The 26,500-nt window shown below is 46.9% G+C and overlaps 1 protein-coding gene across 1 annotated transcript in view; it reads right to left on the reverse strand.

Annotated features, from left to right (window-relative positions):
• Window positions 1-26,500, reverse strand: part of LOC144114534 (hemicentin-2-like) — a 691,994-nt gene that overhangs the window by 314,294 nt on the left and 351,200 nt on the right. Inside the window, exon 3 of the mRNA XM_077648339.1 lies at window positions 10,638-10,976. Coding sequence (XP_077504465.1) covers window positions 10,638-10,976 — 339 coding nt within the window. The remainder of the gene's footprint in view (window positions 1-10,637; window positions 10,977-26,500) is intronic.

The following is a 26,500-nucleotide window of genomic DNA, read 5'->3' on the forward strand; positions in this document are numbered from 1 at the left end:
CGCTACGAAATTTACGCTACAAACCTCGCATGCGTCTTGAACTTTCAGCTGTTGTCACTGCATTCTCTTTCCGTGCAAGGCCATGCAAGTACGTGGACAATGCGACCGAGCGCCGCATTGTGATGCTTGATGGAACGTAAGTTCACGCAAGCAAAAGGCGACACCCCCTTCTCTGTGTCAGCTTTCATGCGGCCGTTTCTATATCCGAGTTCCCAGGTGGCCTCACGGGCTCGCATTGCAGCGTTGTCTTATTTTTGTTTACCTTTCGTCTTTTCCCGAAGACACGGTGAGGCCGCCGAGCTGTAACGTCCGTGACGTGTGTTCCCGACAGCCACTAAGATATGTGAGCGCTCTGCGACGCTCTAAATTCGAATTCTATGAGACGAAAAAAACCTGCGCCGCTCTTGGCGGCATCGATTTCAGTGCCTGGGATCAATAGTTTCACATTAGATATCACTCGCGCATGCCCCGTGCGTGACAGCAAAGTCATTGGAACACAAAGAAAATGGCGCAGCACACTTGCCGACATATTTTGTGCATTCGCGAAGGTTCAGTAAAACAATGCAAATTTACGGTTCTCTTTCTGACAAAGTATTTGGGTGCCGCCGGTGCAGCGAGGTTTGAGATCCATTAAGCTAACGTCCACTGATATACATGTCATCTTACAGCACAAAATAAAACGATGACACTTTGGTATTCCTGATACCTTCCTATCGTTTACTGAAATCTATTCCGATCATATTAGTTTGTAGCCTGTCAGGCACCACACAAAATCAACGTTTGTGGAATGTTGCCCAAAACCCAGCATATTTAGCGGTGTGCAGCAGATCGAACACGCACGTGCAATTTTTCCTCGCTTGCTCGCTCGTTGGATTAAAGAGCAGCGTCCAACACAGGCGTCACTTGAGCACTACACAGTGAAAGCGTCCCGCGTATTCCTGCAAGCGTGCATTACCCCTGCTACTAACCCCATTAACCCGGCGGCTACAAAGAAAACTGCGCCTGATTGCTGTTTCTATAGAGCTTCAGACACACACCGTGAGACAAACAGACAGATGGATTTAGCCTCAATGGCCCGACGCGCTTTGTTGCTGCCGACCATCAGCATACACTGGCCACCAGCTTGTACGGGGTCACAATAGGAAGATGGTAGCGCATTTCGTCGCCGCCTCGAAGAAACGAACATGCCGTACGCGTGTCATTATATCTGCCGTCCTTTCATTATAGCAGCCAGCCACAAAATAGCTACTGCACCAAAACTGATAGCCACCTTCGGGCTCTACGTGCGCTGTTTGTAAAGGGAAAGGAAAATAATAGAATGACTTTCCAAGGCTAATGTACGTTTTCTACTACAAAAGTAACGGTTGCGAGCGAGATGCATTGATACTCATTCGTTAGCATGAATATTCTTGCCAATTTTCATGAGATCGTCGTTTTGTTTTAGATGAGAACGTGCTGTGAAGAAAGCAACCATTACTGACACTAGGGTGGAGCTGCGGGCGAGTTACATAGCATTCATCTTCGAAGCAGCGCGAAACACGAGTTCACAGTGCTCGTGTTGCATTGACCATTTTCTTGTGTACTTGTGTTTCACGCTGCTTCGAAGATGAACACCGGTAGTAATATTAGTTTAAACAGTGGTGTTATTGTTAGCATGATGAGCGAAAGAAGAAACATAAAGATCTCAAACACTTGGCTGCTCGTGTTCGCTCTTTATGGGTGCTAATTTTTTTTGCCAGTTTTCTAAAAAGAGAATAATTTCCCTGGCATAATATTGCCGCACTTTGCTTCAATTGGACTCATTTGCTTGCTTGTTAGTTTGGCAACGGCAAGAAGGAGAAGATGGCCGGTAAATTCATTCTGCTCGTCTACCCAGCAAAATAGCTACGAATTTCAGCCACAAAACAAAAGAAAACATTGCTTGAAATGCTCAGAATTGTTATTTGTTATTTCAGATACTATGAGTTGCTAAAAGTAACTGAGTCGAAATATTATCACCAGCTACACATTATAAAAGCCTCGCTTGCGCATTTGATAAGTTAAGGTGGTCACAAAAAGTCACGAGTTATTTAGAGATGCAAAATACACACCTCTCTTCAAAAACGCAGATATACCTTAGCCGAAAAGCCTGCTACGTCCACAGCTGATGTGTGATGTGATCTGTGAGCCTAACTTAAAAAAAAAATTTGCAAAACTGGTGTGGTTTATGGTTTAGGGGGTCTAACGCCCCAGAGCGACTAAGGCTGTGAGGGACGCTGTAGTGAAGGGCTCCGGCAATTTCGACCACCTGGGGTTCTCTGACGTGCACTGACATCGCTCAGTACACGGGCCTCTAGAATTTCACCTCCATCGGGATAGACCGCCGCAGCCGGCATCGAACCCGCGTCTTTCGGGTCAGCAGCCGAGTGCCATAACCACTGAGCCACCGCGGCGGCCGCGGGGCAGCAATCGAGCATCGGAATCATGTCAAGGCTTGGCTGAAAGCCCAAAAAGTACTCAAAATTAAATAAGCAATTACATACTCCGCTGGATTGCTCAAGTGTCCATTCTTCACTTCAATACGCATTGGACGATGGAATTCTTAGGACTCCACTCATGAGGACCGGTCTGTCAGTCACTCTTTCTAAATAAGGTTTTTCACCCCCATCCCTCAAGGCTTAGCAGTAAAAAAGACATCAACTTTGGAGCAAACTTTCGGACCTGCTGTCGCTATACATTGAAATGCAGAAAACAATGCATGTGGCTGTTCGAGCGTTCCTAATAATCGGGCGGAATACACGGCGTGCGAGCGTTCCTGTTCAGTTCTGACGTGTCCCGACTGCCGCTTCATTTACGGGCTTTAAGTTTTACTCCCAATTTATCCAGCGTGTTCCATAAGCCATCCAGTTTGTTTCTCGTTCCGCCAAGTTTTTGTTTTGTAGCTAACTTGCTCTTCAATACTTTTCAATACACCAACTGTGCCCATTCTTGCTACGTATAGGCTTTCAGCGACGACCATTTGTTCTCTTCCATCCTAAATGTTTTCGGCAGCATTTTTTTTTCCTGTATCCGCACCAGCACTGAAAAACTCTATTTCGTTACGATGAACGTGCGACTACACACTTACGTGCGGATTTTTCCAGGTTAGACGCCACAGCTGTGCAGGTCAGGACGCACGCAACTACATGGCCGCACAATGCTACAACATTCAGCTTCACAAAGACAGAGAAATGTCGCTCGCATCTTTGTTTGACTGCAATCACAGCAATCGCTTCTGAACAATAAGTACGCTGCACTTCGCCTTCGCAGACACCGGTCGCGTTTGCTTTAGAACCTATTTAAAAAAATGACGCAGCGCACGAAGGAGCAGACGCCATGACAGGGGCGCGTGCATACCGCGAAAAGAAAAATACGTCAAGCTGCATTAGACCACGGGGCGTCAGAGACGTGAGAAAAGCAACCAGAAGGTTGTAAGGGCAGAAGGGAGAAAAAGGTGAAGAAGTAGAGGGAGAACAATCAGCGTGAAGTGCCATGCCTGCTACTAATAAAAAACAAACGCAGAAAGAAATTTCGGGAGCAAGAAATGCGAACACCGACTGACGTCTGGCCAGAGCTCAAGTAAGCTTCATCGCGTAAATGAAACTGCAAGAAACACAATCGTACACGTGTGCACATGCCCGTACGAAAAGAAGCAAAGAGCGCAGCTCGGAAGGCGATGAGGAATTCCTTCCAAAAGCATTGCGCCAGACGAAGCGCGATTGCGCAAGCTCGCAGCCATCGTGCGCAAACAGCCAAGTACATTAGCGCAGCAACGCAAAAGGAGCGCAGCCGGCCGGCGATCGAGCTTCACGCGGGGCTTCTCGGCGGGTACAACACGCGCGGTACAAGTGCGCATTTCAGAGCAGCTAGAGGCAGAGAAGCGCAGAGAGAGATAAAAGGAAACCCCACCACCTCAATTTGCCCCATTCGTGTGCTTCCTCTTCTATGTCTCCTTCCAACGAAAGAGAGGGAACTAGGGGGAAGGGCATTCGCTGGCTCTGCGAGGGATATCTATGTTTTCGCCCGTGGCGGCAAAGCAGCCTCCGACCGCCCTTCCTCCCTAGCTGGCTCGTCCCCGTCGAGTCTCCTGGGGAAGCTCTTCAGAAGACAATAAATAACGAGCCTTCTTTTCTCGCTCCCTACGCTCCTTCATCCAAACAGAGCGTGACAAATATATTAGCGCCAGCCGAGGGCGGCGCGGCGGGATTTCGGTCGAAGCGACCTACATACACACATCGCGGCGGCGGCCACTGCCATGCACGGGCCCGGGCGCGCCGGAGCGTGCAACCGCACGCGGGACGGCACAGGGGCGCATATGTGGCGCCGCAGAGACAGCCGGGGGACTCGCCGGAACGGCGAAAATTGTCTGAAAGCCCCTCGCGGCCCCGCCGCCGACACCGGGGCACGGGCCTTGCGCTCGCGATGGTGGCTGGCAAATGGTAAACCCGCAGAGGAATTAACCGCTGCTCCGTTTCGCATTCGGACTCGAGTGCTGTCCCTCGCCCCCCCCCCCTTTTTTTTTACTTCATTTCAGTCCCGTAATAACCCGCTCCGTTTCAATATTACAGAGAATGAACGCAGGTATTTTCGATGGCGCTTTCGACAAGTTCTGTTATATCCTTTATTATTACGTTTATTTTTTGGCTCCGGCGCTTAAATCTTTCCGGAAAGTCTGTTTGTTCTGCTAGTTTCCGCGCAAGCCAGAGTAATGTCCGGAGCTTCGTCAGTTGTCCCGGTGGAGACTCATACCGCGCCTAAAGCGGACGACAGCAGACCCGCGGTGAGCAGTTTTCCTTAGTGCGAAAGCATTGCTAATCCCATTATGAGAAAAGCCGCCGATGTGTGTGTGTACTTCCATATGGTACACGAAATCCGAGCGATTACATGTGGGAATCAAGTTGGAGGCTAGCTTGCGATAAGGATTCGAGCCTTTCAACTGTATGCCTTCGCAGACTTGCGCATCAAAATTATGACACAGTCGTTCTTCGTACAGCGTTCCGGGTGGTGTCATACGCGCGTGCGTGTGTGGGTGAGTACACCCCGGGACAGTAATGCTTTCGCATTTCCACTGGTAAGCAGACTTCAGTGTCACTGCCGATTTTTTTCTGTTATTCAATTCCTAGACCATTCACAGCGCGAATGTTCCTTTTTTGTTCTGGGCGCTAGGAGGCGTTCGGAACACAGCCTACGAAGTGGCTGCTCGTAAAGAGCATCACCCATGCGGCCAGTACCTCCTTTGCCCGGATGGGAAGCGGGAATTTCTCGCAGGCGTAGAACACGCAACTAAGACAGTGTAGGATAGTGGAATTCCCAACTAGGACAGTGTGTGATGTTGGCAAAAGAAAATGGTCACGAGCGGTGGCCTCGGCACCATAAGTTTTCCTGCAGCGCTTTTCCCATTGCAGGATAGATCGGTTTATACACCAAGAGCAATTGGTTTTCTCTTTTACAGCGAAAGCTGTAATAGCTTTTTTGAAAACCGTTTAACGGGGTGCAAGGGCAGCCATAACGCGTAAAGTTACGACGGCTGCTTTCGTTCAACTAAATGAGAACGTGGCCGCCGCGGTCAAGTTCGAACCCGGGTTTTGTGTGTGTGTGGCGACTGAAGAAAGAATGAAAAGAAAAGTGCAAGGGCCTGTGCACTGTCACAAGCATACACCAGGAGATTAGAAAGATATATGAGAAGAAAGACTGAAGGGGGGGGGGGGGGGGGGGAAGAGACGCGCGTCGCAACAACCACGTCCGCCGAAGCGACGACCTTAGCAACAGATTCCCCGGTGCCAAGAGGCACTCGCCATATTGGGAAGAGGCCCAAGACCCCAGCGCTGAAGGGCCACGAAACCCCCACTCACCGCCGAGCTTCGGTAGCTTCGAGACTTTCCTCTAGGATCCCCATAGATACGTGAAACCTTGCTTGATCGAGTTTCAAAAAAGGCTGTTTCCAGTTTGTTCTTAGTGCCCGTTTACGTTATCTCCGAAGTTAGCTTTGCTAACCACGCATCGGTTTGAATTGTCACTTGCAATAACGACACTGCCAAAGCGGTTACACGGAGAACAACCTATGCTTGCAGTGGTCAGAACGTGAGTCAACAGCCAGCCATCGATGAAGGAGGCACTGAAACAAGGAAGGCAGAAAGAGGTGCCCTAGTGGAGGGCTCCGCCGCAGTCGCGGCAAGGCACAGCACCTCTTTCTTTCTTTATTCTTTCACTCTGACCTTCCTGCCTGCAACTACCCCCCCACAGACACTGTTCTGCTTCTTTCCTTTCCTCCCTGTCCTCCTCGCCATGCCAGCTGTGTCTGCGGCTAGGGAGCCCACGGAGGTGCAAGACAGTTACTGCGCACTTCCCTTTCCTCTGACGATGCATCTCACAGTACAACGCCGCGCTGATGGTGCGCAGTAGTGCACGAAGAGTTTCGCGAAAAGTGTGCGCCGTGGGATGCTCGTAGATTCGCCATGCCGGCGGAAGTGGTTATTCTCCACTCCGATCCGAATGTAGAAAGCGTGTTGATATCCAGGCCGAACGTGTAAGATCGCACTGCTAGCGGTAATGTTGAGGGTGGTTTTGCTGCGACGACCGAGGGTGCGTGTGGCGAGTGGCGAAGATGGAAATGGTCCACCAAGACGCCGGCGCTTTTGGTCGAGCGCGTGGCCGTTCAAAAGGTTGGTGATCCAGTTCAGCGGTAGTCCGGATTTGTGCGTACATGAGGCCGTGCTCCTCAGCTACTTCACGAAAGTTACGATCCAGCAGGAATGACGCGGCATGTCTTAGAAAGACTAAAAAAAGTGATATCGTGCCTCCTTCACTGCCGCTCATCCCCTTCCACTAAACATCCCCTCTGCCCTTTTAAAGAAGAAATAAAAGTTAGGCAACCAGGAGGATCCGCCACACTAATGTGACAAGACGTTATATAGCTCATATTATGTCTCTTGCTAAACCCAACGTGTAAGCCGTTCATTACGGAAGAAATAGAAGGAGAGGAAAGCAGAATTTGTAAGCTGAATCGCATATATGCGGTCATTGGCAACGGCATACTCAGTACTGTAGGGCTCAATGGGGTAAAGGACGACGCAGACGAGAACACATGCTCTCAGCAATCAACATATACAGCATGCTCATAACCTACACAGTTGCAGAGTATGAACAGCTTAGGTCATACCGTATTAACACTACGCTTCGTTAACGCAGCAACATCAGAGGCCGTAATTTGTAACGTTGCGTTGCGTTGCGTTTTTTTTTGTTTTTATGTTCGCACTCTTTTACTAAATAGCGACATTCCGGTAACGTAGGTCGTGGCGTACACGCGCCAATGTCAGACGACCAACTGAAGTAAAAAAAAAAATGAAACGTTACAAATTACGGCCCCTACGGGCATTTAGATCATAGCCTGCGATGATGCTAATGACATCTTTGGCTCGTTTGCGAGAATCCGATAGGAGCTGAGAAATATAACCTTACTCGACGGCTCCGCGTTTACATGAACTCGACGCTCACGAGTCACGTCCGCCCAGGGTGCTTTAGTGCCTAGTTCCGCCGTTGAAATGCGGCGCTGACATCTAGGAACACTTCGTATGTAGCGATCGCAGCGGCGCCCAGAGTCGAGTAGGGCAAGGCGAGCGTGAGAACGGTGCCAGTGCACAATTGGCTCCTGTTTGAGCTCTCCTCTCAGCTACCTCGACTCCCAACTTGACGGCGCTTGCATGAGCTTTGCTGTGTAAGGTCGGGCTTAGGCGACCGACGCACTGCAGGTAGCCTGACACTGGCGGTGAGTACATGCGGATCTCAAGCTTATTCCACCGGCTACTTTTGTCAGCAGCCTGTAGGCACCCTGACTGACACGCCGCGTTGGCCTTCGCGGCTATACAGCTTTGCTGCTCAGCACGACATACCGGATCGAACACTTGGCCGGGACGGCCGCCTTTAGGTCGGGGCGAAAGCAAAAATGACCATGCACCGAGTCTTTCGCGCGCACTACACACCTATACTTGGCATAAATTAATAATGTGAAGGCATTAGATGGCTACTCGGCACGAAAGCCGGGCGTAGCCCAAAAACTGGCGGATGTAACAATATTCGCGATTCGTCGACACGGTGTGACGTCATGAAAGGCAGGAAAACATGAAATGTTAGCCAATAATAGTCACTGCTAGTACATACAATTGCATCAACTACAAAAGAGTAGAGTAGAATTAGAATATAATGGGAATATAATTAGAAGAGAATTCCAATTCTTTCGCATTACTCGCACGTAAGTTCCTAAAGTGTGCCGGTAATTTTTCGGACACTGATACCTCGGTGCCTCCTCTATAGCCAAGGTGATAGTCTTAGACGGAGATAACAGGCGGACCGATTGATCAAATAACCTTAATTAATTAATAATGTTTTTTTATCTGCGAATCTTTTTATCCTTTTAATAGGAGGAAGTCACGCGAGAAAAATGTAGCGGTGCGTTCTTTGCTGGAATTCTTGAGCGGCTTTACTGGCAGCGAATATTTTTTGAGCATGTACACAGGGAACGCCCCTTTTACTGCTGCGAGACTCTGAATGAAGTTGATACCCTCGTTCGCAAGCGCACTAGAACTTCAGGCCTGCAGCTGGTAGAAACCGCGCTTAAATATTTCACTATTGCGATAGCGAGGGAAAACTTGCTCATCGCCTATCCCGTCAGCTCATTTCCTTTTCAGGAATTTAGGACTTCGCAATCTCGTCGTTAATCATACAGTGTCTATAGCTTCGATTGCGTGAGCGACGTGTGTCGTCATTATATGAGCTAGGATAAGCTAGGCTTCGTTAGCGAGTAAAGAGGAGAAATTATTCACTAATTGGGACAAAGTATTGCAATCGATAACGTGCAATGTCTACGTTCATTTTTTCCAGATGGCACACATGCATGAAAATGAGCTGAACGAATGCCTATCAGTGTTCTTTTTTTTTTGGTGGCATACAAGCCAATCGATGCAGCCGATCAACGGAATATGTAATCTTTGAAAATAGTCTATTATTAAGGTTAAGGTAGTTAATGGAGACGCAGATTAAGCAAAAATTCAATTACTGTTTAACATAATATTATTTGCTCTTCCCACTTAAGAAAGCTATTTCGTGATGCCTTTTTTTTCTAGCACTAAGAATAGAAATAGACGACTTAGAAAAGGACAAACGGAAATCATAATCAAGAAATACTGAAATGCTTAATATTAGTTGGCTGATAAGAATAATATCGCATGACTGTGTTTTATAACTGCTGCTTGTTCGACTCATTCTAGTACCCCACTGCCATCGGATGCTACCGTCTGCGAAGTAAGGGCTGGTAGTCAAGAGTTACGGTATGCCCTGTATTACTGTTAATTAATAAGGCGATTCTGAGCAGTGCAACAAGAGCACAAAAATTATTCCGAAAATGATTTCTCAGAAGAATAACCAGAAAAAATTTAATAATTGACGTTATGTGGAGACTGTGTTCCTAGGGTCTTTTTCCCGCTTTGTTTATGCTTGATACAGCGGTGGTGCTTGTTTTACGTATTTAAATAAAATTAGCTAGTCGGCTAATGTTGTCACTGATTCAGCCAAACAGGTCAGAAGGAAGGAAAGAGTCTCCTCGACCGATTTGACAAGTAAACAGAGAGCGCATTCAACAGAAGGCTACCTCTTAGTGCACCCAAGGGCAGGCTCTATGAATAGGATTGGAGGCCAGATATTGAGAAAAAAAAAACGCAGATCTAGAAAGTTGTGCTATTGCGTTCGTCGAGGTCATCTCCATACTGAAATACAGACACGTTGTGAGGGCCACAGGAAGCTGTAAGAGCTGTAAGAAAATTGGGGAAAACAGCTGATGCTATATAAGTTAGAAGTGCGTGGTGAGCACCATAGAAACTGCACCACAGGGCATTGTAACTGTTCTGACGAAACGGGATGTGGCCCGCGAACTTTTGACAAACATTACGTATGAATGGTTCATTCATTCATTCATTCATTCATTCATTTTGCTCTGTACTAAACTGCAAATTTAAGCAAAGAGAGCACAAGACACTACAATTAGTTATTGATAAATTCCTTTGTTCACAGACGTCGAGTGCCCACGGTTGAGGCGCACATATGACTTGAAGGGCTAGCAAGAAAATGATTAAACGCTATTGTGCCACTAACGTAATTTAACTTAAGTGTTGCAAGTACCTCTTGCGCCGGACGACCTGAAGTGCCAGGATCTCATGCAGTGTAACGTTAGACGCACAGTCAAAAGGTATACATACGCAATACGCTGCCTGCCCGGCGCTGGTGTTTTCCGTCGTCCCTCTACAGTTGCAAGAACTTCAACAACGGCGCGCTCTTCGCCGAGAGCCAGGCGGCAGAGTGCAAAGATCTACCATTGCTAAACAGCATGCCATGATGAACCAACAAGAGCTCTCAGTTGGTTCATCACGCCAAACGCCATTGCCCTGTGTGCGGCAGGTTATAACAAAATAAACAGACAGCAAGGCGAGCACAGTTTTTTCTAATAGACTCAGAAAGAAAGCTCGGTGCTGCGTAGCACAAAGTGACCGAGATGGCAGGACACTCGAGAGTGCGCACAGGGAAGGAAACGAGACTAGGAGAGTGCGTAGGACGCGGTTAGCGGTACGTACCGACGACGACGAGGCTGACGGAAGCGTTGATGGAGGTGCCCGAAGGGAAGGCCACGAGGCAGTAGTAGACGCCCTCGTCTTCGGGCTGCACATGGCCTAGAGAGAGGCGGTACGGCCTGCGTCCCACAGAGAAGTGTAGCCGGCGCTCCTCGCGCGCCCCGCTGTGCACGGTGTGCCTGGCCTGCACCAGCGGCACGTTCTCGCTGTCCACGCTGTAGATGAGCTGCGGCCCACGGTACCACTGCAGCAGCAGCGGCTGCTCCGTCTCGGCCGCCAACTCGGTGCGGCACGGAAGACGCGCTGTTTCGCCGCGAAGGGCCTGCACCGCCTCGGGAGAGCCTGCAGCGGACGAAGGAAAGGGCGATGCGGCACACTCAGGAAGGGGAGCAGAGACACTTTTTTTTTCGGTCAACTAGTTTGCCTAATTTTCTGGCTTTTCTGCAGAAAGGAAGCGAACGTACGAAATGCGGCGCCACTCTCGACTGTCTGACATACGTCGTGACATTGTAGCCTTTGGCCTTCGTATTCTCTGTTTCTCTGCGACGAACGGCACAGAGCAAAACAGAGAATGGCTCGAGATAGAGGCAAAGCTGTAGGAGATACTGTAGCAACACACTGCTCAAGGTTCTCCTCCGAATAGCTGGAATTACATCAGAGGTCAGCTGATGTCAAAAAAGACTAAAAAAATCCCGTTTCGTTTAAGGGAGTAATTACTCATTGGCAAACACCCAAGCGCAACCGTACGGCTGCAAAGGAAAGCTTTCCTTTGTAGCCGTATGGCTGCGCTTGGGTGTTTGCCAATGAGTAATTACTCCCTTATTACAAATCTACTCCACCTTGGGGGATTCCCTTAAACATTTTACCATAATCCCGTTTCGTTGTCTGTAAAATTATCAAAATGCCGACTGAATGATTAGGGCGCTTCTGGCTTCACCGTTGTCCGTTTGTCATTACCGTCCTTAGTGCTTCGTTTGCACTATGTTACATTGCCGAAATATAATAATCGCCACATCGCTTGCTGAGGAATCGCTCATTATATGACTCACGAAGGCGGAAAACCTGACCCAAAACTCGGAGACTTTGTGATCTCGTTCAAGGTGCGCTTTAGTAACTGCGCGCAACCGCATGTAGCCGATTTCAGTGTTCTTCCACATAGCTAGAGCACAAACAGCTATCAACCAAGTTGAGGTGCCGCCTCACTTATTCCAGTGACACGCCGCTTCTATCAATTGTGGAGAACGTCTCCTACTTCGTGGAAATGCTGCAAGTGAATCTGAGGATTCCAATTTTTCGCGAAAACTCAGCTAACGAAGCAAGTTATTTCCTTTTGGACGAAGTTATTGCAGGGTTTTTACAACAAACTGGACAAAGGATGAATGAAATAGACTGTTCGACATAGGAACGCAGCTGCATAGAAACACTGTCGGAACCTACCGGAATCAATCAGCGCTTTCTGCATGTCAGTACGGAAGTGCAGGTACCACAGAACGCTGAAGCGTCCTAAACCCTTTTTTTTTTCTTGAGATCAACTAAGACAAGCACCCACAGGGTTACGCAACGCCTTTTTAGCGTTAAGGGGAATATGCGCTGTTCCGAAAAGAGCACCAAGAAATAATAGTTGTGAGAAAAACTAGTATCACAGTGTGGCGCTTCTTTATTCCACGTCTCGTTTTGCGCTGCAGACATGCCGAGCCTGTCAGTTTCATATACAAAGAACGCACTTTCACATTATCAAGTGTAAATTGTGCAACAGTGCTAGATTCGTTTTACACCGTCCGTTTTGTTTTTATGGATGCAAAAAAATTCGAGAACAATATTCAGATAGCCCATATATGCCGCGATCACAAAAGGATGAAGTTTCTTCAGTATAGACCAGAACGCCGTCCCTTCGCCTCTTGAGTTTTTTCCTGATTTACGACATTATAATGAAACCACTGTTTCTTTTTTGATGACGGTAATGGAAGTGGACGCCGTTGAACTTCAGTCCTGTCGGTCAGTCGCTGCCGCCAAGAGGAAATGTCTTGGCCTCCCGAATGACGCAAGCAGCCAGGCCACCATGGTGTACCCGGCCACCAGTGATGAATCTTCGGCTGACGACGGCTTCATCAGAGTCCTAAGCAAGAAGGCCAAACGGAGACTGCGCAAATGTGAGGACTCGTCGTCGTCGAGTACGTCCACGATCACTGCGGAGCGAGGATCATCGGCACATACTGTCCTATTTGTGCCAGAGACTCCCACCGACAATCTCAACCACATCAATAGGCAAGCCACGTCTGCGTTCCTGGAGGCTCGCGTCCCGGGAGCAATTAAAGATGTGAGGGTGAACTGTTTTAGGAATGTCGTCGCCATTGATGTCATGGTCCGGAACGCGCTTGAGAGTTTGAGCAACATAAGAACGCTCGGCGGCATCAGCGTTCGTTCCCATGTCCTTCAAGGCAGTGGCACTACGGCAGGCGTCATTTACGACGTCGACGTAGCCATCCGCGACTCTGATCTGCCCATCTTGATTCAACCAGCTACCGACGGTGTAGCCATAATGCAAGCTCAGCGTCTTGGAAGGACAAAGTGCATCAAGTTGACCTTCCAAGGGCAAGGGGACTGCATTGCAACGTACGTGAAGGTGTTACACTTTCGGCATGCAGTTAGGCCTTTCGTCCCGAAGTCTCTCCAGTGCCGGAAATGCATGAAGATAGGACACGTGAGTAGTGCGTCCAATAAGGACTGGGAGCAATATGACTGGCGAGGCACAGACGGTTGTCGTAGACGGGCCTTGGCCATCCCTGCCTGAGATACTCACACCCGCAGTGACCAAGCAGGTATTGCGCACCTAGAGTCCTGTGCCTATTGCTAATCAAGCACAAGACACAACTCCGGTCCAAGACCAAGACCGGCAAGTGACTTGGCCATCGCTCCTGAAGCACTGCACACCCTCAATGATAGAGCAGTCACCGTGCACCCAGTGTGTTGAACCCACTGCTGGTCGGGTAGTAGGTCAGAAACCGGACCAGGTCGCAGACGAGCAAGTGATTGCAATGCTGAAGCCAATCGTGAATGCCATGTGCGTGCTGCTTTCCAGCATGCACATGCCAGCTGCACAGAATGCACTGCAGATGCTGGATTTGTTGAATCCAGTGCTTGCAGCTGCCCAATAGCTGGCACAACGCATCCTCCAGCCTCATCCTTCCGAGAAGAAGTCCGATGCTTACGTTGTCATCAACATTATCAGCCGCAACGGCAAGCAGCCTTTCTTGACACTGAAACGTCTTCGCTGACTAGTGATGGAGGGCCCTCAATCTGTTCTAGTCGCTTTGGGACGTTAAACCCCTTGAAAAAACTACTCAGGTCGCAGCAGTCGGCAGCCCTCAAGGTGTGCAAGCTACAGCTGCGGCGGCCTGTGACTTGTAGTGCTTGTGTCATTGCTTGTCGTGCTTGCTACGGACCGCATTTATGTACTTCTTCTTACTCTTTTACGCCCCCCTCAACCCTCTCCCCCAGTGCAGGGTAGCCGACCGGAACATTTTACTGGTTAACCTCCCTGTCTTTCCTCTACCACTTCTATATCTCTCTCTCTCTCTTTCTTCAGTATACTCTACTTTAGAAGTGAGTTCTGCGGCTCGTTGAAAGCATAAAAACAGACTGCAAATGAGAAAAGTATTGAAAACAGAAATAAGAAGGGAAAAGAGATCTGGTGTTGCATATGCGTTCGCTGTGGTCTCTCTACCTTTCACAAAACTGCAAGGAACGGAATTTAATACCAGGCGTTCGAATGGGAGCCCGCTTTACGCTTGCCCCTCTTTCATGCCTGTGGTTCGTCGCATTTTTTTATTTATGTAATTTTTACACACGTCCTCGCGGCAAAAAAAGAAGGCCGCAATGCGACATTCCTCAGGGAAGCCATCTTTTCTTTCGGCGAAGCGAAATGGCCGCTTACGAGAAAAAGCGTCAATCGCACCTCGAAAATGGCCGATTGTTCCCCTTTTTTGCATTGTGAGCACTGGATATTTCCCTGAAATCACCATTCATTCACTTCCACGCGTACACCTTGTCCTATCCGAGCTTATCCGTACGTATTAAGTTTGAACAAAATAGCGACGGTCGTCGGCAATTATTATTTCGTACTTGCTGGTGCGGCAATCACACTTCTTCCTAAAAGGAGCAAAAATCAAGGCATTTCTTTGTATTTCTTTCCGCTTGTGCACTGGCTACAAAGAACTGCCGCGTAGGTGCACCTCACACGGAGCATGGATGCTAAATATAAAGAGGCGAAATCGCGAGAACCTATCAGGGCCACTGGCTGATTGAATGGCGATTTCAACCGAACGCATTCTCCTGTCGCGGAAAGACATATGCCTCACAAAAGATGCGCTGTCGCGACGAATTTAGGAAGGAAAGAGAACCAGTCCCCAGCAGGCGGCCAGTGGAACCGCCAGTGAAAGTGAAAGTTGTGTTTGCTCGTTTCGACATTTGAAACGAATGGCGCGTTTAGGAATCTGTGGTGACAAAGCGAAATTTCGGGGCAATGTTCGTGGGCTACTTGCGCCAGAATATTCTACGGCCTCGTATTGAATTCCCACCACGAGCAGGTTTTGTTGCCGGCAAGAAGTAAAAAAAATGCTGACTGGCCCATGACTTCCACTGATCTCCGTCAGTGGCGCCGTCGTGGTCATATGCAAGTCTTGAGTCTAATCTGAAGGTCTCTGGGATTCGCAGAAACGAATGTACCCCAGTCGCAGAAGCGATATACTTATTGCTTGAGCACTTAGAGACGTGGTATGGAAAGTTAATTGAGCTCAGTTTGTTATTTCATTTATGAGAGGTGGGAGACAAGACTAAAAGCTGCTTGATGTGAGTCCCAGCCCCTTACAGACTGGCATGTTACATTATATCACTGTTATAAAGCTGTTATACTCTTCTCACATGTGCGTCTTTCTCAGATGTAAAACCTGCAGGATTACGCCGGCGTTCGTTGTATATTCCAAGTGTGCAATTTCACTGAGGCTATTACCTTCGACTAGGTTGTGTCTGAGAACTCTGCAACCGCCTTCACTCAAGAGATCAACGTGAGTAGCGGATCAACAACCATCTTGAGAAGCATTCGCCATAAAACCACTCGCACTATTTCGACACATGCAGTTCCAAGCGTATTCTTCGTGAACTTGCAATGAAACTTGGGTGTAGCTGTTCTTTGTTCTTGGCCTGCTGTCTCCTTGGAAGCGCCGGTAGCGCGTCAGCGAGCGTTCACAGTTGGTGAGCCTTCGCTTCTTGAGCGTGGCGGCGGCGTTCTTTGGTGTTGTGCCCAGCCCATGGAGCGTTTGACTGGAGAGCACTTCACTCGAGTACATTTGGTTTCGGCGATCAACGTTCGACATGGTTTTCTTTGCAATTCGCCCAAAACTGATATCTAACAATAGCATTGGCGATAATTTGTGGCACCAGCTGGCTATCTATTTCCAAGGATGGCGATGCAGTTCTAACTGAGATAGTTTATAACATCATGGAAGTCATTTCACTTCCCTTTGATTGCAGTCGATTTTAATAGCTGGCAAAGCACGCTTGGAAAAAATTGCGGAGCGTTCACGGATTACCCTAGCTAAATACGCAATAGCGGAATAGCCATTCAAAGTATGTTGACACGAAATTATATCAGATTGCTTGCCTTATGTACGGCGTGAAATCCCGTGACCCGTTTTTCATAAGCAAGCAGATTGTTCATGCCTTGGCGTGTAGTTGTATCCGCAGTTGCTTTTGCTTTGTTTATTTCTGTTATTTTTATGAAAGAAAAATTTCACTGTGTTTTAAACAGCAATTTAACCTCGGTGAGCAACAATGTACCTCCTGATCCCAATGTAACTTAGTATGAGTTACTGAAAATGCCCAATTTTGAACTTGTGTTTAATGAAACTTTTGTGCTAAGAGGCACACCGTTTAACGAATATTGCATTCTGTACACCCCAGCGCATCTTCTACGCCCTCGTGAGTGATATATAGTGCCAAAAACTCGCCCCAACTGCGATGAGCATACTCAGTCGTGCTGTGTACAGAATATTCTGAAGCGAACTTGCCCAATAAACGTTTTCTTTGCAGATGATTAGAGCAGTAAATATGTCCCTGTTTAATTCGTGCATAATTGTTTTCTTTTAAATGTTACTAGTGAGAATATATTGTAGACTCCGTTGCTTTTTATTGCCCCTCTGTTGTGCCGCTATCTGCCGGGCGCTACCAGTCGGGTGCTGCCAGTCAAGCAACCCTCTGGCTTTGTCAGGCGTGAACTTTTTCATTGATGAAGCGGTAATAAAAGCTATTATAAATGTTTTTTGCACCCCAATATCTTCTTTTTCAACGCGCTGATGATACCGTTATATTAACAAAAGCACATAAGTTACCGCACATGGATTGCATTATTAGAAGAGCGTGCGTGTCATTAACATTCGCGGTTTGCTAACAGTTACCCGTCGGATGAACGAGAGAAAACAAAAATTTACTGCTTTAGAAACACGCTTAGGTTAATACCTACAGATCTATCTCTCTTCTTGCGTCCATAGTGCTGCGGCACTACAAGACGAACAGGCAGAAGAAAAAAGGACAGGACGAAGTGCTCACTATCAACTGAGTAAGGTTAAGCACATGTCCACTATATATAACCTCTGCGTGTCCGTCTTGTGGTGCGACAAAACTTAAGACCCTTACCAACTCGCCCAAATTTTCACCCTTTTGCTCTCTTCTTGCATGCTCCAAATTGAAACCCATGTCAGTGCACTCACTAGACTGTAAATTATTTACAATGCCTTGAATCGTTCTCTGATAATGAACTATCCTGGTACAGTAATTTAGTTTACTTTCCCTGCAGGTTTAGAAGCGTTGCGTGGTTTTTTTAAATACCAAAACCATGATCCAGTGTTGGTGAAGAAAAAAACATCGTGAATGCGTTGGCGTAGAGTGTATGCAGATACGAAATTACTGGATTATTATGTTTGCATTCTGTACTTCACGTTGCCAATGCCTCACTGATAGCGTTCTAAAACACATGCTAAAATATTACGCAACAATTCCTCCTCAGCCTAGAGTGAAAATCTGTTTTTATCTGTTGGTCTTCCACTTTTAAAAACCTAATTTATTCAGACCGTCGCCCTGCGTCAATTTTACCACTCCGAGTTCACGAAGAAAAATGTTGCTCCTCGGGCATTACGAAACATTCCCCGCTTAGTGTACCTTATTCTGCAAGAAAACGCGGTAGGGCCTGAAGATTTATGTTCCCAAAATACTTAATGACCTTTGTAAGAATATTTTTGCTCGGACCTTGAAACGAAGCTTTAGGAATCTGTGGTTCATCCCGCTTGAACCTAGCAAGACGAGCGAAAGTTCTGTTAAGGTAAGCACACGTCGCACCATTTTACATAGCGAACGGTACATCACGCGTTTTCCGGCCGTTGGAACAGCGCCGTCGGCTCCACATAAGCAGCTGTGGCGTGACGAAGTGAGTCACGTGATTCGATAGTTGCGAGGCGAGCGAGCGCCGTCGGCTAAACACGCCCAGCTGTGGTGAGGCGAGTCACGTGGCATGGCGTCAGAGCCAAGCGTCCGCTCCTCCTGGTCTGAAGGTCAAATTTCATAGCCATATGACCTTCAGCTTTATACGGGAGGATTACAGCTGTCGCTCTAAATGTATCTTAAAATTAAGGTAAAGTGTTTTTAATGTTACCTGCCGTGTTGTGGTTTATCTACTTTCTATGGGCTCACTTTGTTTGAATTCAGTGTGTATTCATGATTCTATTCAGTGCCCATATTCTTCACTACAACTGTATTGTCATCATTTGTTTTCCGCGTTGTTGCCGGGGCTAACCAATTAAGCTTCCTTATTGACCTTGACAGGCCAGTTTCCTTATGGTTAGTTTGGGAGACGGCAATAAAGTTATTATTATTATAACTGTTATATTAGTCCTAGTGCCGATGTTAATAATAATACATTCGTGTATTTAGGTTGATGTAAGCGGCTACAAGGCAACAAACTTTTTCACGGCACTTATTTAACTCGATTTCGACGGCGAACTGCTCGTTTAATAACTCCTGCTCTCGAAAAATAAAAGGAGAAAGGAAATTAGAAAGGGCACGCACGCATGATGCACTCTTTATTGTGTTATTGTGTTATGGGTTAAAGCGACCTTTAAAACTCAGGTGGACAAAAATAAGCCAAGCCTGAATAAACCCATCGGCAGCACCTGTCGCAAGAAAACAAGCAATTTTCTCAACGGCGGGCCAGAAGTCTGTACTCGCGCGGATCGAAGAAGGCTGTAAACACACATACAAAAAAAAAAACATGAGCCTAGAAGGTGTGCACCTCATGCGAAGTTTTTACGACACCAGAATTTTGCTGCTATATTATTTCTGCCACTTGCAAGGTCTGTGCCTAGGAAGGTGACGCGCAACAAAGATTAACGGCGCGAAAAATGGACAGCAGCGTGTGCGATGCCTTTGAAAAACGCACGCGTGGCTTCCTTGACTGAAACAGGTTTTAGGCCCACCCGTCCCGTCGAGTCCCAGCCATTTTTCTGCATAAACGGCCACACTAGGGGCATTTTTCGCGTGATAGTGAAAATCGCGGAAGGGCATGTTTCCTGCGCGTCTTAATTTAATGTCAGGCGTGACACTGTCGGCTTCAGCAACTGGAAATTTTAATATACTCGGGCGAATGTACAGTCTTTGTCAAAAAAATACAGCCCAAGGGGTTTGCTTTCAAGCCGCGCTGCGGGGCTCTTAACCGCGTTTGACAGTCCTAAACTTCGGAGGGTTAAAGACTTAAACTCCTCCGGCCTTCGTGGGATTAGTGTTCCAGAGTATGCAAGGGGAGCCGCGCTGCAGGGCTGAGAAGCGGACCCCTTGGGCTGTATACTTTTGACAAAGACTGTACGTTCTTTCAAATGCAGTTCTTCCCTAACTAGCTGATGGCGCACTTTGTGACTAGTAAGAAAAACCTTATGATGAGCTGTCTTTGCAAAGACGCCTAATGCTCACTATTTGATGAAGAATTTGCGTCGCCATGCCGTCAGGATGCTTCGGGATATTTCTTCGACAAGGTGAGTTGTTGAGCGAGTTGGTGACGACATTAGATGACTGCAGCGCGACGAACAGGACATAGAAAAAGGAAACACGCAGGGACACAACACAGCGCGCCCGGACTTCAACTACATAAATCGTCTCACCATTTGCTCTCTCTGCAAAAGTCACACAATGCTCGCTGGTTTTTCGCGTGTCCAACATGCAGCAGCCTTACCTACAACTCAGTCGTGATCACAAGCGTTAGAGCAATCGATCATGCGTTTATTTCCACATGCATTTCTCAACTGACTGATCACTGTTCATTCCATCAAATAATGTTTGAATAGAAATATCCACTTTCTCCGCTTTGTAATATATCAGGGGCCTGTTTCAGCCACCTGCATTAACGAAATAGCCTGACAGTGCAGCAGCGAACGTTGTGAAGAAGACGGCTTTAAAACAATTATGTCGGTTACTGCTGTTTCTGTTCAGGTAATATTGACAAAATTATTTGCTAAATGTCATTTATCAGCATCTAGTGCAACGTAGACAATTTTTTCCCTGCTGGTGAGCGTCACACTGTTCCCATATTTGAAATAATCAAGGATTCTCTGCAGATTTCACGCTGGAGGCAAGTTCGTGCTGGCAAAAACTTGTTTACGTTGCTTCACGGTGCCTAAGTTGTCTTCAAAGATGTTGCATCCAAATACACAATAAATTTTAATGGAAGGGCGACGGCTTATTTATCTGCGAACAAGAGAATAGTTAGCCGTGAAGGGAAAAGAAAACCAATTGTACTTGTACGAGACGAATTGCACAGTGGACGATGGCTGGGTATATGTAGTTTCTTTCCTAAAGGTGGTAATTACAGTGTTAGTGAACAATCGGGAGCAATGTTAGTTCCGCCAACAAAAAAATTTAAGTTAGAGGGGGGGGGGGGGGGTCTCTTTACAATTATTAACGCCTGTACTTGTATAGGTATTTATTTTATTTTTTACTGCGTCACTGATGCGCCAAAGACCTAGAGGTAAAGTAGACTAAAAGAAAAAAAAACTTCTTGCGTACATTTGTCAACGTAGCATATCTGAAATGATACTGTAGTACTTTATGCGGGCGGTATCTGTATATCTGGCTCAGAATGCGTGCAAGACATCCTGCATATTTTTCATGCCGTTAGCCACTCTTGCAGATAACCGTGCGAACAGCCTGCGATAAACTAGAACTCACAGTTTCTACCCGATAAAAGTCTTGAGAGCACTGCGCAGGTTATACGCGGAGAAAGTAAAGAAGTTACCTGAACCACAGGAATATAAATATGCGCAGACGAGATAGATATCTCAATGTTGTGTCGGTGCAACGATGTTCGAGTTGCAAACATCCCCTGTTTCATGACGCGCAGCACTGCAGCAGCTTTCTAAGAGTCGGGAAATGTTGTCAAGGTGGGACAAATGGAGCGAACCAACTACATCTACGCTTCTCAAACATAATCCAAATTTGTTTTTTTTGTTTTTTGACCGGTACAGCTTCTGTCAAAAATATACAGGCCAAGCGGTTTGCTTGCAAGTCACGTAGCGCGAGCTCTTTAGCACCATCGAAAGTCCTAAGGCCCGGAGTTATGAATAAGGGCGAGAATGCCTCTTTTCACTTAGGGGATTTGAACGCTGGCGATTGAAAACAAGCCACAACACACTGACGAGAAGCGAAACCGATGGGATTTGGATGCAATACGTAACGCACAAGAAAAACTACTGCGTTGCTGCGCAGTGGGACGACCCCTTGCATACTGGCCCAGCAGCAGTGCGGCAGTGTAATCAGTACGAGATAAGCAGACCTTTTACGATGTAGTTGTTCTTAAGAAATTTGTCCGGGTTATGACCCCCCCCTAAAGATAGCTTGAAATGACGGGATAAAAACCTCGCAGAACTGCTGCCACTGTGTAACGTGAGATTCTGGAAGAGGTGTTGAGTTATTACTCTCCCTCCTCCTCACCCTCCGGTTGCACATTCCTCGGCTCTCCCCATACCCTCCTCCTCCCACGGTAACCACCCTCCGGATGGCTCCCGCAGTAACCACCTTCCGATTACCCACTCCGCTCTCGCGATGCTCTCTTTCCGTGGTAAACATTCACCGAATGGTTGCCGTAGCGAGCCCTCTATGGCTGCGCATTCTTACCCTCTCGCCATACTCTGCTCCATGAACGGTAACCACCCTCCCGTTTACGCCTACTACTACTACTACTAATACTACTACAACGACGCAAAAGCCAGGAACGGGCGCTTAAGAGCTGTCTAAAAGCTCGTGCGGAATTTTTACAATCACTCGACAAATCGCGACCCGTGGTTCGTTGCTATGATTTTAGCAGGCTATGTACTCTCAGACCATAGCCAGAAAACACAGATTTAGCGCTAGTCAAATAATCTGTCGCTGTGCACCCGATTAATTACTTCTCATAAGTTCTGTGTCAGTTCCGGGATGCACGTGAAGTGATCATCGACGGCCTCCTCATGGAACCCACTTACTGAATGCCATCGACCGGATCGCTTCCTTCGTCTTTTCGCAGAAGCGCATTAGTGCCTCGTGCGAGGTCGCTGTCACTGGAGCTGGCAGGATGTTGCGTAATGAGTTCTTACCATCTATATCGTCAAGGGTGGGTGTCCAGTGTGCGCCTTCGTGGGCCCAGTGGCTGCTGCGAAGAAGCTCTTGAGCACACTCATTCTCGGCTGCCGGGATTACACGCGGCAGCGAGTTGTGCTTAAAAGACCCGGTCGTCTGGTAGGACTTCCTTGTGTTGCCATGCCTGTCGTTCTCTTGCCGAGCTAGCACGCCTCTCGACGTGATCAGCTCACCGGACACTCCTCGCTTTCCCCAGGACGTCTCGGCTAGATTGCCGGCTCTGGCACTGTCATTTGTGCGTTCTCCTTTATTTTGTTGGTACTTTTGACTCTGTCATGCCTCTATCTCGGTTGTTTCTTTTTTCCTCTTGTGATCCTTTCTCATTTATTTCTCTTTTCCGCATAGACTCGATGCCCTTTCCCTATGAGAAAGATGGCATACCAGCACTGCCGATGGCACTTTTCAGCTTTTTGAAGGGAATGTTGGCGCTGACTACTTTTGCTACTGCGACGACTGCTACTGCTAACAGGGCTAATAAAAGCCCATTACTACGACGACCACGGTAACAGTGATAAAGATGATGTGGGAAAGTATTTGCACGACATGGTGGCCAGCAGCGACCAGGAGGTAAGTGAAGCAGATGGACAATGTTTGACAATGATCTGATTGTCGCTGAGGGTACTGACAAGCCTCATACTCTGTTCGTAGTACTAACATATTCGAGTCTAACGCTGCAGTTAGCACGCAGCAAAAGCAACACAAAACATCTTCAGTGAGTCGTCAGCTATCCTTCTTCTGATGCGATATAATAGCGAGAAGAGCTACGCTCACTGAAAGTACTGTAACGAACAAAAAGTTTACAGGATGCAGGTTTGCGAAAAAAAATTCTTTGCGCGTGGTCAGGTAAAGCAGGTAAATGAAAAGCACAGACGCACATTAGGCGATATGCGTGCTCTGTCCTACAAAAGAAATAGCAAATGACTGGATAGCGAGGCAAAGTTGCATTATATCCATTTCTCCGAATCCGCATCCTGAAAACTTTTCTCCGTGACTCTACGTATTTGGTGGTCTGGTCCTACTAGCGAAGTGAACACGAAATCGGAGGCTACGTTATTGCTTGGGGTATTCACATTAACCAACTGTAGACGCACAAAAAAGTGACTCTGAACGTAAATTCTTTTTTACGTGGCTCATACTTCACCGAAATCTTGTGCCCATTTGCCACTTTTTGTTGCATTTTTCCTCCTCTGTGAAGCTTATTTTTAGTGTACCGCATTCTCGAGATCGCAAACAAATTTGCGAGCTGATACCTCCATCTTAGTTAAAACGCTAAAAACGTACTTGCTAGTCCAGCTACCTTTGATGCGAATACGTTGTTCTAGACTAGACAGGTATCAAGAAAAGAAAGGCCATGGGCAGAGTCATAAAACCGATCCCAGTGCGCGTTCAATTTTTTTTTTTGTCTGTGTCGTAGTGAGCGCACTTGCAGTATTCGTTCCTAATCCCCAACATATTAGAAGTTGGGCATTTTATTTTTTTGGTTTCCGTCTTTTCTAGACGAATAACTTTCCGAAAATTATGCCCGCCTCTACTTTGATCTGTCTTTAATCCTATAATCGTTGATCTTGTAGTCGCAAACCAGAAACTCGTTGCTTGGGCGAAGGATTCAAAGGAACCTGGCGGACAAGAAAGAGCAGTAATCTTCGTCTTAGTTACGAAATGAGTCGGGAAATGCACAGTTGCTCACAGGCGCGACGTGTTCTCTCAAAGTTTCTTCAGAATGGGTCTGCCCCAAGAGTGCGGAAAGGAGTTTTCGGCAAGCCTTGCCACTATACTGTTGATAGCCGCAAGTGATTGCGAATTCTAACGAGCCAAGGAATGGTTGCATATCTCCGCAGTGCAAACATCTCCTACAAGTCATTAGGCTTTAAGTACTGATACGTCACCATGTCGTGCACTCGTAGATTTACAGTTTCTCAACTCAGTTCCGTACAACCACAGTGTGAACCCACCGCACTGTCAGCTATCATTTTTTTGTGGGCCGCAAACTAGGTCTGCTTTGTTAACAAACCGTCCCCGTCCGCGTGCTCCAGCGATTTCCATAACTTTTATCTTTGTGTTTGAAAGGCCGAGGGAGCTTCTGCGGTATGTGACACAATGGGGACGTGCGGCGCATGCTTAATAAAAGCCTAAGGCTCAGAGATTTATCGAATTCATTAAATAACGATTTTACAAAGCTGCGTGCAGCTTTCAATCAAAGCAGGATCCATTCTAACACTGCGCTTAGTGCATCGCACTCTCCGTAGCTTATGCGTCATAATAGCAACCATAACTAAGGCATCTAACTAAATTAATGTTCCCTCTATGGTGAAACTGAATTTTACAAAGTGAGAGGACGTTTGTTTTGTTATTGGTGACCAAAAAAGAAAACGGGACTGAAATAACGAAAAATTTAATTGAAATTCAGCTCTCCAATTATTTAGAGTTTCTACCGCGGTCCGTTCCGCTCTTTGTCAATACTTCGAGAGATAAGAAGCGGATTGACGCGTTGCAAGGAGATGCAGAAAAGCCCGCCTGAGGTTTATTCACTTCGTGCGCTTTAGCATTAGAGACTATTTACTAATAATTTGAGGTCCAAAAGACTTACCCAATGTATTGTCAGATGCCTGTTGGTTTAATTTGAGGTCCAAAAGACTTACCCAATGTATTGTCAGATGCCTGTTGGTTTGGTTTATGGGGGTATTACGTCCCAAAGCGACTCAGGCTATGAGAGACTCCGTAGGGATGTGCTCGGGAAATTTCGACCACCTGGGGCTCTTTAACATCGCACAGTACATGGGCCTCTAGAAATTCGCCTCCATCGAAATTCGACCGCTGCGGCCGGGATCGAACCCGCGTCTTTCGGGCCAGCAGCCGAGCGCCATAACCACTCAGCCACCGCGGCGGCTGAGAAGCCTGTTGAGAAAGACATCAGCTTAGGTGATGAAATAATACCTGTGTAAATGTGTTGACCCCATTGCAGGTGAAAGTGGGGAAGAATGCCTGCGGTTTACTCCGGTGAACTCTATCCTCCCACCTGAAGCAATCACAGGCAATCTCTTGACCAAAAAGCCCAATACCACAGGCCGCTTATACTTAGAAAACTAGTTTAGCTCGGGATGTAGAGTTGGCGTGGTTCTTCATCAGATGCAGTTACAGCACGTCGTCAGCTACGTATTCCACTTCATAAGATCATTTTTTTTTTTAGTATAAATCTTTTGTTTCGGAGTAGTGAGGGGCCTAAAATCAGCATAGGTGGCTCAGCTTCGCAGTGATCTTTGTCGGGTGGTTGGCATTTTAAACAAACTGAGATATTATCTCCCGGCGTCCGTAAAGCGGCAAATATACTATTCATTAATACATTCCCGTTTAAGCTACTGCTCCCTTGTGTGGTTAACGACGACGCAGACAAATCGAGATTCCCTCCTTGCAATTCAAAAGCGGGCATTACGAGCTGTTGGGAAAATACAGTTATTGCGCAGCTGCCGGCCTTTGTTTAGGTCTTATGGAATATTAGAAATAAGTAAACTGCACACATACAAACTATGTCTCGAAATATTACGCCAGTACAAACTAGACAAAATAACCTTCGAAACCACCTATCACACTAAACTTAGCACATACGAACTTCGAAAACAATGTATGGAAACACCTCGTGTACGCACAGATTATGGTTTTCAGAGGTTAGGATGGCAAATTCCTGACTTAATTAACCAATTCCCTATTATTCTGGATACTGCGCGCACTACCCCCTCTATACGTAAATACAAAATGTTAATTAAAGCAATGCTCATAAATGAACCTTAAAGATAAAAACTTAACGTATACCTATCAGTCGTGTATGTTTTGTAAATATTGCTATGGTCGAATTCTGGTTAATGTATGCTGTGTGTGTTTTGTAAAGCCAGTGTTTTGTAAAGATGTCTTAATATATTGTGTAAAAATACTGAAAGTGTGTTCTATTATGCAATGCTCTTCTTGATTTTGTGTAGCCAATGGTGCCGCCTGTCATCCGGGTGGCGTGGCCTCGTCAGGCAATGTATGCCTTTTGCCACGTCACCCTGGACAACCTCTTCGTTGTCTGAAATAAATTCTGAATGAATGAATGAATGAAATCAGCCACCTGTGCCAGAGTCTTTTCCTCATTTCGTTGGAAATCATTGTGTTCTCGCACCCGG

The sequence above is a fragment of the Amblyomma americanum genome, chromosome 1, assembly GCF_052857255.1.
Source record: "Amblyomma americanum isolate KBUSLIRL-KWMA chromosome 1, ASM5285725v1, whole genome shotgun sequence".
Lineage (NCBI taxonomy): Eukaryota > Metazoa > Arthropoda > Arachnida > Ixodida > Ixodidae > Amblyomma > Amblyomma americanum.